The sequence below is a fragment of the Panthera leo genome, chromosome F2 (genome assembly GCF_018350215.1).
Source record: "Panthera leo isolate Ple1 chromosome F2, P.leo_Ple1_pat1.1, whole genome shotgun sequence".
Lineage (NCBI taxonomy): Eukaryota > Metazoa > Chordata > Mammalia > Carnivora > Felidae > Panthera > Panthera leo.
The window spans coordinates 57,956,927-57,974,036 of NC_056695.1; the positions used below are offsets into that span (position 1 = coordinate 57,956,927).

General features: G+C 39.3%; 1 protein-coding gene across 3 annotated transcripts in view; it reads right to left on the reverse strand.

The window, feature by feature from the left end:
* CSMD3 (CUB and Sushi multiple domains 3) overlaps positions 1 to 16,324 on the reverse strand; it is a 1,240,952-nt gene extending 1,224,628 nt beyond the window's left edge. For all 3 annotated transcript variants that reach the window (XM_042923788.1, XM_042923787.1, XM_042923786.1), the window contains exon 1: positions 15,782 to 16,324. In XM_042923788.1, coding sequence (XP_042779722.1) covers positions 15,782 to 15,959 — 178 coding nt within the window. In that variant the 5' untranslated portion in view covers positions 15,960 to 16,324. The remainder of the gene's footprint in view (positions 1 to 15,781) is intronic.
* Between the last annotated feature and the right edge of the window lie 786 nt (positions 16,325 to 17,110).

The window sequence follows — 17,110 nt, forward strand, 5'->3', positions numbered from 1 at the left end:
TAATTTATCAGGGCTCAGTACATTTCTTGGATTCTTACCGTAATGATAATGGAGAGAGTGATATTGATATTTTGAGGTTAGGAACTTTAATGCACATTGTTCAAGTAAAAGAAACAATTATATATTCAAAAGTAAAAGTAGCAAAGGTGACTCATACTTTTACATACTGAATAGCTATACTTTTTTTTAAATAAATTATGTTATTTCCTAGGTATCTGTAGCCACCATTAACAGAGTGAGAAACGTGAAGTATATAACAGCTGAAAGATTTGGGCAATATAGATTGATTTTTCTGAGTACAGATTGGACCTAAACTAAATTAATGAATTCAATTAACTATAATCCAATTCAAGTCCCCAAATGTTTATTGAGTGCTACTCTGTTTATAAGGAACTAAGTTAGATATGGAGATTCTGTGGTAGGTAATTTAAGATTTTTTGAAGTATTCTTTTTAATACAATGTGTCATGATTTAAAGAAACATGATTTATTTCTTTTACATTTTAATAAATAAATTCACAAAGTTTTCCATGAGGTCTGAATTCCTGAATATAAAGAATAAAAGTAAATGTGAAATGAGACCTTAAACACACATTACAGTTAAGGTTCCCTTCTATTTTAATTTGTAAAAAGAAAAGCAAAAACAAAACAAAACAAAACAAAAAAACCCAATTATCGAGGAACATTAAATACAATACCTAACTATGGTATCATAACATCTAAGTTTTTTCCACAATACATATTTTTTCCATTCTAACAACAAACTATAACTTAATAAAGGATTCAACAAAGCATGTCCAAATGCTAACATGAGCACTGTCCCTCCGGCAACATAACCAGTCTGACCTTTCTAAATTGTTACCCCTGACTTCTCCTGTTTCTGTTGCCTTCCCTTCATCTTGAAGCATGTAAAATAAATTGTTCTATGTTCAGAAGTAGTCACTCCAGAAAAGAAATAACCTTATCCATGTGAAAGAATTCAGAATTCATCTCAATCTCAGAATTTTTTCTTATCCTCAAAGTTGATGAAATCCTGTTTGGTGTGATGAAAAGAGCAGGCAAGGTTTGGAGTTGAGCGGTCAGGGTTTGGACCCGATTTTTCTCCACAAGTGAGCTAATTTCCTCTTCCTAAATTGTTTCCTCAAATTTAAAAAGGAGCTAAGTCTATCAAACACTCCAAATAGAGATGCTTTAATGAGAGGCACTCACAGTCTACAGTAGTGGACCAGGAACTTCAGTTTCTTTTCCTGCCATGAAGATGAGAAAGGAAGTGAAGAATCAGATAAAATAGAAACACCTAGGAACACCTGGGTGGCTCTGTCAGTTAAGCATCCAACTCTTGATCTCGGCTCAGGTCATGATCTCGCGGTTCATGAGTTTGAGCCCCACGTTGGGCTCTGTGCTGACAGCTCAGAGCTTGAAGCCTGCTTGGGACTCTCACTATTCCTCTCTCTCTGCCCCTCCCCACCACTCTCTCTCAAAATAAATAAACTTAAAAAAAAAAAAGACTACAAACTTTACTTAAAAAAATAGAAACACCTAATGACTTACCTTACAGAGGGAAGTGTTTTCACATGTAAAATGGACTATTATAAAAATTGAAACGAAGTACAGAAGAATTCATAAATTGTGAATATTTTTGCTTAAAGATATAATTACTAAAAATGCACATACTTCTTATTTTACCCTGCGTTTATCCACACTATTAACACAATTTTGTTCATTGTGTTTAATTTGGGGTTTAGAGAATACTTGAAGTGTGTGCAATGGTTGCATCTTTGAACCAAACACTCTTCTCAGTACTAGCTGAATTAGCAGATACTTGTTTCAAACTCTGATCTCAACTAACTGTAGCCATTTTCATAGTTATCATGAAGGCTTGGTATATATCTTATAGGTGGCTTCTCAGATTTTCTTGTGTACTGACAATAAACAAGCCAGCATGAAAACCTCCCCCTTGCATCTTGAACAAACAGTCCATGTTATGACACAGTTGTTATATGTAAATTATCATTAATACTTTGAAAGAAAAAGAGTTGGAACTTAAGAAGGAAAAACAAAATGAATAGAAAGGCAGTGCAGGGTCCTTTGTATAATAAAGCTTTGTGAAATCTAAAAGGACTGCTTTCTTCTTTGTTATATCAAAGAAAGGAAGGAGCTTAGATGTGGGTTTTGAGGTGTTGGTGGAACCGGATCAGAATATCCTGCAAATTAACTCCCATGCATTAGTATGGGATCTTAATAAATGAAGCTAATGCTATGTATTGTGGAGAGTGTTAGAAATTCAGTGGGGTTCACATTATTCCCTCTTTTAGTTGTACCAAGTTAAATAAAACAATTCACGTTACCCAAAGCTGTTTTATCTCAAGCTTCTAGATTTACTTTTTTCGCTGAAGTAATCTAAGCAAGCACAGTAGATAGCAATTTGCATACTTAATGGAAATGCTTGGTTTTGATCTTTCATTAATAGTCAACATTTTGAAGCATAGAAATAGAAAAAACCCTTTATATGTGTTGTATTAATAAACATGAAATCTGGTTTCATACACATTAAATCTTCATTAGATCACAAAAAAAGTGAGGTTTCTGGAATGTGAAAATGGAGAGGGAGATCACAATCACGAATCATGAAGCACAATGTTTGTGCAAACGTTAAAATAATATGACTCATCAAAGTTTGAATTCGGGGGGGTGGTGAGGAAAATGTAAAATACAAGATCAAATTTAGAGAATGTTCTAACCTTGTAAAGACAGATCATTCTACTTAACTCCTATGTAGCAAAATTGGTATTTTCCAATGCCAGTATTTCTTACTAAACTATCAATACATCCTTCTATTGCTATTTAAATCACAAATGAAAAACAAAGCAATGCAAAAAACAATCTACTTACATAGGTCTCCAATAAAGACAAAAAATAAGAAATAGAAAACTATGATAGAATCTGTTATATTTATATGTAATTATTTGTTTTTCCCTTTGCATGTGTTGACCTTGGCTCAAGGCTTATTTTTGTGCATCACTAAATGAGGGGGCAGAGATTTGAATTTAGATTTGAAAAGCATCGAGGCACCTGGGTGGCTCAGTCCTCAGTCCTTTAAGTGTCCGACTTCAGCTTAGGTCATGATCTCATGGTTCTTGAGTTCAAGCCCCACATTGGCCTCTGTGCTGACAGTTCAGAGCCTGGAGCCTGGAGCCTGCTTTAGATTCTGTGTCTCCTTCTCTCTCTGCCCCTCCCCCACTCGTTCGCTCTCTCTCCCTCTCTCTCTGTCTCAAAAATAAATAAAACAGAATTTTTTTTTTTTTAATTTGAAAGATTTAACAAGCCAGTGAGGAGTTCTGAGGCAGGAACTAACAGGGAAAAAATGGGTAAGAACAATTTGCTGATCACAAAATCTCTCTACAAATACTGTTATAGAAAAAAACGTGAGATCTTCATTGATACTGGATAAACTAGTTAATATCAGTTGGTGAACAGATAGGAGTCAATAAACATTTTAAATTGAAATTTACAAGGCAAAATTACATTAGATTAGATCACAGATAGGGAAGTTTCCATTGGGAAGTTTCAATGTGTGTAGGATGTTAATACCTGTGGTAGGGTAAAGATTTAATATGTAGGATAAATAAATAAAGGTGGTATGAACTATATTGATATTTTATGATAAGAGAATCCCATTGAAGAGCTAAACAATCTTACAATAACTAGATTGTTTTGCTATTATGTTCACAGGAAACCTACTTCAGCATAAAGTGTGTCTTGTTTTAGGGTAGTGACTGGATCTTCATCTCTGTATCCTAAACATATTGACACATATTGGCCCTCAATAAATGATCGATCAGTGAAGGAATGTATTACTGAGTCCCGGAACTGATAAATGCACTACTGATTATTTCTGTGAATATGAAATCTACTGACCTCAGTCTCTTTCACAACTCCTAAATTAAACTGTGTCAAGGCTAGAGTATTTAATTCAAAATAATACTGTTCTAACAAAAGGCTTACTAAACCAAATTGAACTTTAGACCAAAGAAAATGATGCAAACATTTCGGGTAATATTTACGTGAAACAGCACAAGATATAACCTAATATGTCTAACATCTTCCAATGGCTTTCGAGGCCTCTGAGAATTTTGCTTTTGAAGGAATTACATAATTATAATATAGTTTTTCTAAAATAGGGAGATTTCAATAATCTATGCAAGAACAGGTAAAATAAGTAGTAATCTTCAACATATTGAAAAATGGTTAATTTCTAAGGACTTGCATATTGGCAATATTTAAAAATTAAGTTCAAAATGTCACTTCTGATTTTCATCTATTAATATATTAATGAACACTGCCAAACTAACATAGGTATTAAAGATTTCCTGGAACGTTGCTAGAAAATTGATTTTAAGAGTTTCTCCTTGACCTCCTCTGGAAAGATTTAACAGATAAAAGAGCAATCAAGTATTAGTTGGATTTATAGATGAAAATTTTTCTTTGAAGGCCATGAAGAAACCATTGGACATGAACTCAATACAGGCAACCATAGGCCTGTCAACATTTCTGTTGCAAACTTTATTTAAGAGGGTTTATCATCTCCATCATCTTAGAAACTATGAAGCTGTAAGTTGGCACACAAATTAGCAGCATGGATGCAAATTTGTTTACACAAAACATTTGAATCAGTTCAGCTGTTTTGATTTAGACATCAGCCAAAAAACCTTAACTCGGAGTGTCTCCATATATGTGAACGCTGAGTAAATATTTTGTCTAGACTATATAGTTCAGTCAGTTGGAGCACGGAGCCAATAAATCCAAGGTAGCACGTTTCATCTCCAAGAGATTTAATTGTATTTATTCTGCCTCGTCTCCTAACTTTGATCCGTTATCTTGCAAATGCAGCTTTTAGCAACACAGAGTTCAATATTAGAACATGCAGTTAGATCAGCATAAATAAATTACAAACACTTGGGGGAAAATTCAAATTACACCTCCAATAACAGATTCGAAAAAGTCATTCCTATATATGGAAATCTACTTTGTATATTAAAACTAAAGTCATTTCTAAAACTTACAAATTACCTGAAGTCTTTTAACAGTATCTTACTATGTTTTAGTAGAATAACAACAGCCTAGATTCATATTCACTTCTCTATATTAACACACTCATGATAAAATACAACTTAAAACTATATGTTTAAATTATTGACTGGTTGGTAGATCTCAGGTGCCCATTATGGTATTGCAAGAGGAAATGAAATTAACGTTTTTTTTCTACAGGTTTCTTTGAAATCAGACAGTACTCATAGTGTAAATAAGCAAACAAAAAGTAAAAGATATGTCCCTCTAGAAAGCTAATATTTGAGAAATTAGAATAATATAAAACAATAAAACAGAGCTGATAATTTTATTAAGTAACTGTGAAAGAGAAACAAGTGGCTAATGGGAATGTGAACAAGCCCAAGAAAAGGAATTTTAATTATCAGTTTCCCCTTCCCATCACCAGGATCAAGAAAAAAAATATGTCAGTTTGTAACTTAAAATTTCAATAAGCTGAAGTGAATTATTATAATATAATCAATTTTAAAATGGAGAAATTGGTTGATAGTCAATTTCCAACATTAAATAAAATTTGGCAATGCATAATTTTAGGCAAGAGAGTAGGAGACGCATTTTAGGTGTACTTTTATCCCTGACTTTTGCCAACTTTGGAGAAATCTACATCTAGCTGTTGTAAGATACAAAATTATTTTAAATAAGGATGTTCCATTAAAAGGTATCCAATGTAATAAGCTTACTCTATGAATAATCCATATGAAGGTATTTTTAAGATACCTGAGCTTTAAAAGTAAAAACATGGTTTAAAATGAGGTCTCTAAAAGTATATCCACAAAGAAAATTTTAATAATGCAAGTAAGAAAAAGGCTAGTTTATATTGGAAGAGTCAAAGTTCACAAAAGGGCAAAAGTATTTTTGTTACATATAAAAATAAATTTTATCACCTTCACAAAAAAAGGTAACATTAATTTTGAGTACTTGAGTATAGTTTACTACATACATAGGTGTATTTTTTTCTTTTGTAGATGATGGTGTATATTTCAGTGCCCCTATTTAATTTCTACGTTAATCTTTAAATGGAATGCTGTTTCTCACCAATATTATTTCATTTAGGTCTCTGTGTCTCTCTACATGATTACTTCAGGAAGTACTGCTTAGATCTGGTCATGATTTCGGTTAGAGAGTGGTCTTTCCTCTCAGGGATATTTATTCCCATAAACCAATTAGGATTATGTGAAGAGAAACATGTACTGGACAGGGAATTTATTTATTTATTTATTCATTCATTCATTCATTCATTTAGAGAAAGAGAGAGAGAGACCACATGAGCATGTGCAATTAGGGAGGGGCAGAGAGAGAGAGAGAGAGAGAGAGAGAGAGAGAGAGAGAATATCCCAAGCAGGCTCCATGCAGTCAGCGTAGAGCCTGAAGCCTGGCTCAATTTCACCATCTGGAGATCACAACCTGAGCTGATATCATGAGGTGGGTGCTTAACCGCCTGAACCACCAGGAGCCCCTGATAGGGAATTTAAAGACTGTTTTATACACTCTAAATCTTGGCAAGTCACTTCATTGCTCTGACCTGTCTCTTCTTTATGTAGCTATGCTCGTACATTTAGTTAGGATGTAATGATGGAATGAAGTAGACTATGTGGATAGAGCTTAGATATGATTTTTTAAAGTGTATTCCTTTGCCCTGACAAATAAATCTGATGTACATTCCCTGACTATTAGACACTAGACTAGATACAAGAACTTTCACATCATTAAAATTCTATAGAACTGAATGGAAGATTAAGGTACCAAATGGAACAAATTTATTTGCCATGGTTTACAATACAATTCGTAAACAATTTTACATCCAAATATTATTTGTGAAGTTCATAAAATCATCTACATTCATAAATTTTATGTTTTACTCAAGAGTATTGGGTTAGGATCCAAGGATTATAAATTTTGGTTCTGTGTGTGTGTGTGTGTGTGTGTGTGTGTGTGTGTTTAATGCACCAAATAGTTTTATATCTATCTTATAGTGACATACTTGTGTATTATTGTGCATTTACTTCACTTACTATTGCTTATAAAACTAAAAGTATCTTTCACATCTGTCATACAGGATCATTAAAAGAATAATTTTAGGCAACTTAAGGAAAAAATGTTGAAGATTTTAATACAGAATGTATGTATTATGTAACTGTGAGATTATATAGGTTTACATACCTAGTATGTATGTATATACTGAATATTAATTTTAGCCTTTCTTTTAAATTAAATTCTCAAGGTCTCAGGTTTTTCCTAAGAATGAAGTTTAATTAGTAAACTAGTCACATATAGTTTCAACTTTTAATACGTTGATGAGTTTCTGAATGCCTTCTCATTTCAGATTTCACTCAACAACTAGCTAACCTTATGCTCATGGAAAGTCATTGTACATCTCTGGCTTCAGGAAATGTGGATAATTTGTAGATGGAGATAATAATCTGTACATAGGAGATAACAGCCATCTAGCAAGATGCTTTTTAGAATTCAAAGCAGGAAAATGAGGTAGAGAACCACTGTTTAAAATGTAAACAATATACTTTAACAGAGATTTCTACATTAAAAAAAAAAAGATAAAACAAAGAATGCTATCTTGGTAATATTTCCCCAAACATAACAGTGTCTTATGTCCTGTCTCTATAGGAAGCACCTCTCAGCATTATGGAGTCAATCTGATGGACTTAGTTTAGTAGAAAAGTATAGCATAGTCCTAGATTTTTGAGATTTATTAAATCCATTTCTGCAGAATTTTTCCATTTATAAATTTCCTTTCAAAGTGGTATCCAACCGTATTTTAAAACATGTCATCGTTAAAAAAAAAAAAAAACTTTATCATTAAAACTATATAATCATAAATACTCCTTTAAAATCTGCTAACGTAACACAAAGGAAGTTATAACTTTGAACATTCGAAACTTGGTTTTTAAGAGAATCACTCATTACTTTTTATATATTTCAGTCACTTTCTGAACATTTAAACACCTCAAATTTAGTAGTATTCATTATTTTGGAAAATTTACTCATATCTTAGAAAGAGTTTAAATATTTCATATATCACTGAAATTGAAGATAATCTCTAACATTATCAATTGTTCTTATACTATTAATATTTCTCAAGTGTACTATTATTTATATGGTACTGTTTTGAACTACACCATTTTCTTAAATAGATCACCTGAGAGAAATCTGTGATGTAAGTGCAGATGACAGGGACTGCATAAATTTTATGTTAATATGGCTTAAACATAATTAAAACATGAGAATAAATTCAGAACAGATTTTCTAGATTGAAAAGCTTATAAATAAGAAGTTGTGTCTAGATTATAAGAAATAAATAAGAATTTAATTTTAAATACTATTGCTTAAAGTTCTTTATGAGACATAAAAAAACACTCAATACACTGATTTTATTTTTATAGACTTGTAAGACTTGTATAGATTTTATTGAAGATATGACTAGTTATTTCTCTGAAGTACATATTATATCAGCCTCAGAAAATATTTTCATTCAAAAATTGTTTCGTTTTTTCGCCTGCAAAACAAGTGGTTAACAATTTTTAAAAATTATAACAAAACATATGTATTATATGTATATATATTATATAATCACTAATATTTTTATATGGTACTGATTGATACATGGTACATAAATATTGACCTTTGTGATCGTCTCCATTGATGTCATCTAAGCAAACTCTGTTAAAACTGAGAAGATATAGTAGAAAGAGAGTTGAACATGAACTTGAATGCCAGATGATCTTGTCTCAGTTCTAGAGCTAATGAACTTTCTTACCTAGTAAAAATCACTTACCCTTTTTAGGCATGTGCATTTCCTGAATAAAATAAAAGCAGTTAACTAGTTATATTTAAGAACTTGCCCAGCCCTGTAAAATATCACAATTTGTGACAAGATGAATCATCAAGTTCAGTAGGTATTATTAATCAATTGATATTAAATTAAAGTTCCTATGTAGGGAATGGAATTAGCCCAGGAACAGGGGTAACTTTTTTAAGCTATGGGTCTGCCCCTGTTACATGCTGCTAGGTCCTGAAGTAACTGTATTAAGTATGATAAGCAGAAGTTTCAAAGTATTTCTCCAATGTATAATAGACTGGGAATATGGCTAAAGTGAAATAATAGCTAGTAAGAAGATGCCACATTTTTTTTTATTTACTGCTATGTACAAGTTAGGGCTACAAGTTAGGGTTGAAGTATGAGGGAATTCACACTGGCTTTGCACATGAATGTGCATTTGAATAATACTAATGATAGCTACCAGTGTCAGATACCATATATGTTAGATATATAATATCCCTTTCCGTATAGACCTGCTGATATGGTACAAACTCCTTTGTGTGTGTGTGTGTGTGTGTGTGTGTGTGTGTGTGTGTGTGTAGATTAATGAACTGAGTTTAGGAAAGTTGAGTTGCTAGTGCAAACATAACTGCTTGGCAAAATTATTATTTGACTTTAGGTCTCATAGCTCGAGAACTCTTGCTCTTTATTGTAGTGGGTCTCAAACCATAGAGCACATCAGAATTATCTGGATGACTTATTAAAAACACTAATGTCTGTGCCCACCTACCAGGGTATCTGTCTCAGGACCTAGGGTGGACACCTGAGAATTCATATTCCTAACAAGTTTTCAGAGGATGCTGATGTTATTTGTTCAGGAACACTTTGAAAATCACTGCAGTGCAAGTATTTAAAAACTGATAGAATAACATTGTGATATCTAATACCACGTGATTACCACTGATATAATTCAACTATAAGCTGTATGACTCTAATGTTTTAGACTTTTTTTAGAGGAGATTTCAGATAGGGTTGTTGTCAATAGGCCATGATTATATAGAAAATATTACTCCTTGGAAGCTTCAACCAGCACCAAGCAATAGCTTAGCGAAGGACTTGATGGCATGAAATACATTTGATGGCTACAAGATTGGAAGTTTGAGAGACCAAAGGATGACCATCAGCCGTGAGACCCCTGAATACTGGAAGGTATTCAACAAATTGATTTTTCTCAGTGACATTTGTAGAAGTGATATTCCTGATGAGAATGAGAGCCTTATAAGAGGCCCAGTTCTGAGAAAATCTTGTAGACATGAAAATTGATCTCTTTGGGAAATAACATGCATCACCCACCTGCTCACTCTAAGAGAAAAGATGAATTTGGTAACAGTCGTGTCTGTCCTAACATCCTTAATAGACCCCATCCAGAATTCAAATCAGAACTGCCACTGTCTCCATAAACTACACTGTCCTATGAGTAAAGGTAAGAGAAGAAAGAGGTACAAAGGGAAGCTATGTTTAAATGGATCTATAGACAAAATGGCCTCAAGTTTTATTTGTATCTCACACATTTTCTTAATCCTACACATTTTTTCTAATTTCTTTTACAATCGTTTTACTTCTAATCTTTCAAACACTGGACTTTAAAGTACAAAATGGCATATTTTCTCAAACAGTCATGTTGCCTAAAGTAACAGGTTCCTTAGTAGACACCTTGTTGGGTGCCTTCCAGTAATTTTTCAAAGCGGACAAAACATTGAAGCCATTTCTGGAGACCCTGATATTAAGTAGAAGGAAGTCATTTTTTGGCACACAAGAAATAAGTCGGAGACCACTAAAGTTCAGTTCAGTATCTTTCAGGTATTTGTATTTGAGATCTTAGGCAAATACCTTGCATTGGAAGGTTCCCACATGAGTACAAAGACATTAGTAATTGCTCTCTCTTCTATATCCCACTTGTGATTGAGTTTTACTACATTTAGAATCATGTATAGATGCCATTTGCTGTTGCTTTATTATTTCATGTTTCCTTAGATACTAAACTGTGTGTTCAAGGAAAAGACATGTATACCCCAGATTCTATTCCACTGTCCCACAAATAGTAAGGCTAATTAATATCATGAAGAGTAAGAACAACTCCTGCAACTAAGTCTATGCTCCTAGAGTACTTTATTGAGTAATTCCATGCCTTAATTCCTTGAAGGATCTCAAAGGAGCTGGCATTAAGTTTGCAAGGGGCTGAAACCTGCTCCTGAATTATTTCTGCTCACACACATTTCTTACACTGGCTTGATGCAGCCTTCCCCTCAGCCCCTCGCCAGTCCCCCAACACCGGAAGATTCCGGAAAACACGGTGCTGCAAAATGACCTTTCAGAACAATCTCTAGGAGGTAACTGTCCAGGAGAAGTTAAGCTCATAATTCTGGGAGCTGCTCAACCCTTTTCTGGGCGGCAAATTGGGTTGGCTTAGCAAGTAGGTGGTGTAGAGCCTCCCCAAAGGCGACGTGTTAATGGGGAAGGGAATTCGCCTGATGCCTGAGCCCATCTTTCTTCAGTCGTCCTGCTTCACTGTTATTCTGCAATGTGCTGCAACCCCCTTGCGCCTCCAGCTTTTAGCCCTCAGCTGGCCATTCCAGCGGCGCTGGGAGAGGACCACACGGTGACTTGGATGACCCCATGCTGTTTCATTTCTGCCTTTTCCCCTAGGTTCCAACTAAACCCTTGTGCCTCCTGAACCCTGAACAGGACTATCTCCTGTTTCCCTTTGCCCCCCAGCCAGAGAGCTGGGGTGGGGACGAAGGGATCCTAAAAGGGCAGCAGGCCGTTTACTTGCTCTCGAGTGAGTTTTTCGAACTCCCTAGGCGCCTGTCACTGGAGAATTTGAGTGAGGGGAGCGATGCGGTCAGCTTGGGGAAAGGGAGTTTTCTCGGTGCCCCCACCGGAGAGCGCGACAGCGGTGTCCAGAGCACCACCATCTAGAGTTCGGGGAATATAAACGCACTGTTACCTGCCACGCATTTCCGCCTCGGACACCCACACCCACGCGCCCACACGCTCCCGAGGCTTCCCGAAGGCCCGTTGGTGTCAATCCAGGTGGATCTCCTCCTCCCAACAATACACACGCTCGCACCAAGGCCAAGCGAGGCGCTCAGTTTCAACCTCTGATGGTTCTTTGAAATTTCATGGAGTCTGCCCTTCTAGAAGAAATTAAGTATTCCCAAAGAACAAGACTGAAGGATACCCGGTCAAACTGCAGCAGCAGGACCCCTAACTCGAACACAAAATATTACCTCCCGGCACATGACTCAAACGTGCCAAACTAAAGGGAAGGGTTTTGATGGCTGCGATGGAGGGGTGGGGTGGTTGTTTGCTGTTATTATTGTTCGGTGAGGTCTTTAACTCACTCCACCCCCTTTTGAAAAGCCCCCTCAAGACAGGACATTTTCTGCCTGGTCTCACTATTGCCTTGAGGGTGAGGAGTGAGGGTATCGAGGCTATCAGTCCCCGAAGAGACGCAAGGGTCTGAGACTTCCCTCGGGGCTCAGCCACCCTGGCTTCCGTGAAAGGTACTTCTGAGTTCGCTGAAGAGGGTGTGAAACCCGTTCTTCCAGAAGGAGCTCTGTGACGGGAGTAATATCTCCTTGGAATCCCAGAGCACGCAGAAACGTGGATCCTTCTCGAAGTCTGGGGCCTGCCAGAGGCCCTGGAAGTACGCCCTGACGCAGGGCGTGGAACGCAGCGCACTGGCTGGAGCCCACCTGTCGTCCGAGGTCAGTGCCTTCCGGTACCTTCGTACGGTTCCTGCACCTTTGCGTGGTACCTTTTGCTAGCGTTGCGTGATCCCCCGAGACGGAGCGTGGGAAAGTGGCCCCGAGTGTCTGCTTACGTGGGCGGGACGTTTCAGCACGACTAGGAGATTCACAGTTTCTATCTGAGTGAAACCTCAACAGACACGCTGCAGCTGCAGCTGCAGGCTGCATTTCGGAAACCTCTGCCTGACTGCGCGCGAGCGAGCATGTGCGCGTGTGTGTTACAGCCTAAAATAGGCATGCATCGGGTCTAAGCAGCTCCCCACCCCAATTTAGTGTCCTCTGTCGGCCACCTTTTATTTGAGATCCTGACAGTGGAGATAAAATGGCCAGATAAGGCTGGCTGTCATTTCAACCCCATAGGAGCGGTTCAGGCCTACCACTGAAGGCCACTTTGTCTTCTGCTCTGAGGCGTTTCCTCCCACTGAGCCTCTTTGTCGCTGTTTGCAGGCAGAGGTGAGATACGAAGTGATGAAAAGTATGGGCAGAAGGTGGAATTCTTGTGGCATGAGCTTTTCGCGTGGAAAACCGCGCACCTCGGACTTCCTGAACACTCCTGCTATCCTGGAATAGGACCTGCAAAGCCCTTAAAACGCCTCCCGGTTCTGAGCTTTCCCGTGGGCCTGAGCGTCCAGAAGAAACAGCGTGGAAAACAAACTGGGGCATAGACGTTGGGGAGAACACCATTTAAGCAATTTCAGGAATCACGGTTTTAGGAAAGCCTTGAGGAAAGCCTTTCACTGAAGTGAAATTAGAATAAAATAAGAAGAGGGGAAAGGGGAGGATAAGCAACTGTTAAGATAGGCACCGCCGCCGCTAGGGAACAGGTCTAAAGCATACAGCCCATGTAAGTTTGTTTCTCAGAATTTGAGGACAGCGTTCCAAGTTGTAAAATACAGGGGAAATCTTCCGAGTGGCAGGTAAGTGACAAAGAAGAATCTTATTGCCATTAAATGTTATCTAAGTTCCAAAAAAAAGAAAAAATTGGTTTTGAATGGGACCAAAGCAGAGTGTGACACACTCCTTCTCAAATGCCCCTCAAACTGGAATATACTCAGTGGAGACCAGTGATCTCAGTCCAAAGTCCAGGAGCTGTGAGGAGAGGAGAGGGGTCCTGTTTCCAGTGCCATTTAAACCAAATTAACGCGCCCTTCCTTTCAGTGGCGCGTCTTATTCGGAAAATACGGTAGGTGCGGGCAGCCGGGCGGTAATTGCAGGCTGCGCGGTTCGGTGTTTGTCAGGCTGGCGTGCTCGCCCAGCTTCGGAGACTCCCTCCCCCCATCTGCCCCTCGAATGTGTTTTCGCTCAACAGGTATCACATGAAAACTCGCACTTAACCCCTGGTCATCCTCTCGCAAGAGCCACCCCAACATTTTTTCGTGCCTGGACCTGCTGCTGCCTCCCTGCGCCTCCCCCACGCGGAGCGCGCGTCTAGCAGTCAGCCCCAGGGCCATCCATGAACCACCGACTCCCTGTGGCAGACGAACTAAGCATAAACGTGAGGCTCCTCGCACGTCGAGCCGGCGACGGAAACGAACCCATTGTAAAAGCAACCCGAGACACGTTTTGTGCACTAGGCAGTGTAGTTACGCCGCTGAGGACAAGCGTTTTGCCTTAGAGCTACGCTGGAGGCTCCAGGAAAGGGGGGGAGAAATCAAGCTTTAAGGAGCAGGTTGGGATTACAAGACAGTTGCTGCCACAGACACCGGAGGCGACTTCCTGGCATTTAGGGATGTAAATTAAAATTCGAGACATGCCACCCGCGGTTGCTCCTAATAGAAGGAGAGGTAACCCCTCCAGCTCCCTCCACCCAAAACATGAATTATCATTTCCACTGAATGCAAATGGACTGCCTTCTGTGGGGGGACAGCCAGCTGCAAGCTGGACAATAAACTGTTTCATAGAGACGCGGCCCGATTGCGGTTCAGAGAGGCACTCCTTTACAAAGGAAGAAGCGTCCAGTTTGTGTTGACAGCCGTGGTGCGCCTGGGCCAAAACACCCCCCACCCCCCACCCTCCACCCCCACCCACCCCCGACACACAGGACACCCGAGATTTGGAACCAGCTTCACTGAAAGCGACATCCATCGCATCTATTCGGGCTGCCATGAGTATGGGGAGGTGATTTTTCAAAAACGATGGCATGAGTCATAAACATCTCCTGAGTATTCTTTGCAGCAATTAATGGGCGGCCGGGTGCAGGAGAAGTTGTGGAACAGAACTGGGGATCTATTTTCTCCCCGAGGACAGCTTTGCTTCCAATTATTCCGACTGTCCCTTGCTTTCCTGCTTAGGAATACATTTTACATCCCACCCACCCCCTCCCCTTGTCTGTGCATGTGACACTCACTCTACCTGTCTGAACGCCGAGACTTGCTGGGGATTTTCTTTTTGGTCGTCAGCTAATGACTTTCCTCCTACCTTCATTCATTCCCCAAAGGTGGATCCTTACACTTCGTGGCGTCTCAGACCCTTTTAAAGCCTCATTTTAAGCCAGTCCTCTACCACAGGACCCAGGGAAGCTCCCCTACCATTTATCAATGCACAAGAGCCCACGTAGTAATAATTCACATATGCACTCAGACATTTGTGTTAGTAGGGGGATGCTTGGAAGACCCCTGTGCCCTAATGCATTTAACAGCACATTCCTGGTATGTCAGTAACTTTGCGCCCTGAAAGGGTTAAAAAGCATTTGCACGAGTGTCTTTAATATAAATATTCTAGCCCAGGCATCGAACCCCACTGGTTTCAGTAGAAATCAAGGTAATCCTCACCACCAAGTGAAGTCTTGCAGAGGAATTCTGCCTGGATATCCACTAGTTAGAGGCTATACGAACCAACTCACGTATTCGTTTGAGCATACTGCAAGAATATTTATTGAGCACAAGCTCAATCACTGCATTGAACGCCAAATCTGGCAAGCAAAATGCATTTCCTATGGGGGGGGGGGAGAGCTGTGAATCAACTCCTTCTTCAGTATTATTATCATTATTTTATCGGTGCAAATTGCAAAGTAAGCTACCAGCCTTTTTCCGGCGACAAGTCAGCTCACCAACATACAAAACAGGGGGGACCCCCGAAAGCAGACCTACCTTTCACACAAGACACCGTCAATAAAAAGACGAGATTCCAAAACGTAAATCCACTTTTAATCCCCATTTTCTTCATCAGGATGAAGTCCAGGCGGCCACATTTAGCGCATCTTCTGGTGCCAGGCTCCCGGGGTTTGGATTCCTTTGCTCGGCTTTCCCCTTTGCGGATCCCTTTCATATTATTCGCGAGCTCCTAATTCCTGCTCCTCAGCCCGGCGCAGTGGAGTTGTTGCTGTTGTTGGTGCGCGGTCACAGCTCGGAGTGAATGGTGTTTCTGGGATACCACAGCAACCTTGACGAGGACTCAACCATCTCTCCAACGGGGGCACAAAGTCTCTGCTACTCTGGATTCTGTCTTTTCCTGTGCTTTTTTTTCCCCTCCACCAAAATCTACCTCAATTCTAGCTCGTTATAGCAACCACCAGAAACCACTAGTGAGCTGCTTCTTCAAGCCCAGCTCCGCTCTCTGACAAACTCCCCACAATATTTGAAATTAAGGGGCTTGGTTTCTTTTTCCCCCCGAATGGATCAATTCCGCCTGTAAAAGCAGCCCGAGAAATATGATGTTAGTGAGCTCCCCATTGCAGCTTGTGAATACAGAAACATGTTTGAGGAATATTTTAATCGGAGGATCTGTGTTGCTTTTGGGGAAACCATGCTGATAACGAATCGGGCTCCATCGATGCCCACGTCCTTATAATGGGACATGTGTTACTACTGTAGTTGCAGTATATTTCAGGCAGGCGTCTCGCATTTATTATCCCATGATTTAATTGAAAAAGAAGATCACGGAGAAGAATTTATTTGCACACATGCATTTACATATGCAAATGCCTACGTGTGAGCCCGTAATCAGGTTTCTATGGTTCGGTAAACCGATTTCATCCGTGACTAGGGCGGGGGTGAGGTGGAGAGGGAGCCAGTCATTTCCCCAAATAGTTCGCCCTTTCATCCTCCCCAGCCGCTTTTGGGCTAATGTGTGCTGCAGTTAAACTACTTTATCTGTGGTAGTTATCTAGAACAGACTCATTTGTCTTAATTCTGAACCAGTCCCAAGTATGTAAATGGAAGGTTTCTTTCAAAACGCACAATGTATGTATCTATACATCTGGACGTGGCAGCTCCACACGCCATTCAAGGGTTAACACTGCACAAGGAAAGAGTTCTTGCGCCATCTACTGGCCATCGCTCAGGTACCGGCTCCCTTTTCCCATCTATAGGGGATCCTGTTTGCTTCCTCCCAGGGTGTAGGGGAGCTGTGTCCTGAGACCAGCGCGTTTTGCCTCCTGTGTGCCGATTTCTTGGTCTTTTTTGTCTGATCCTGGCCCA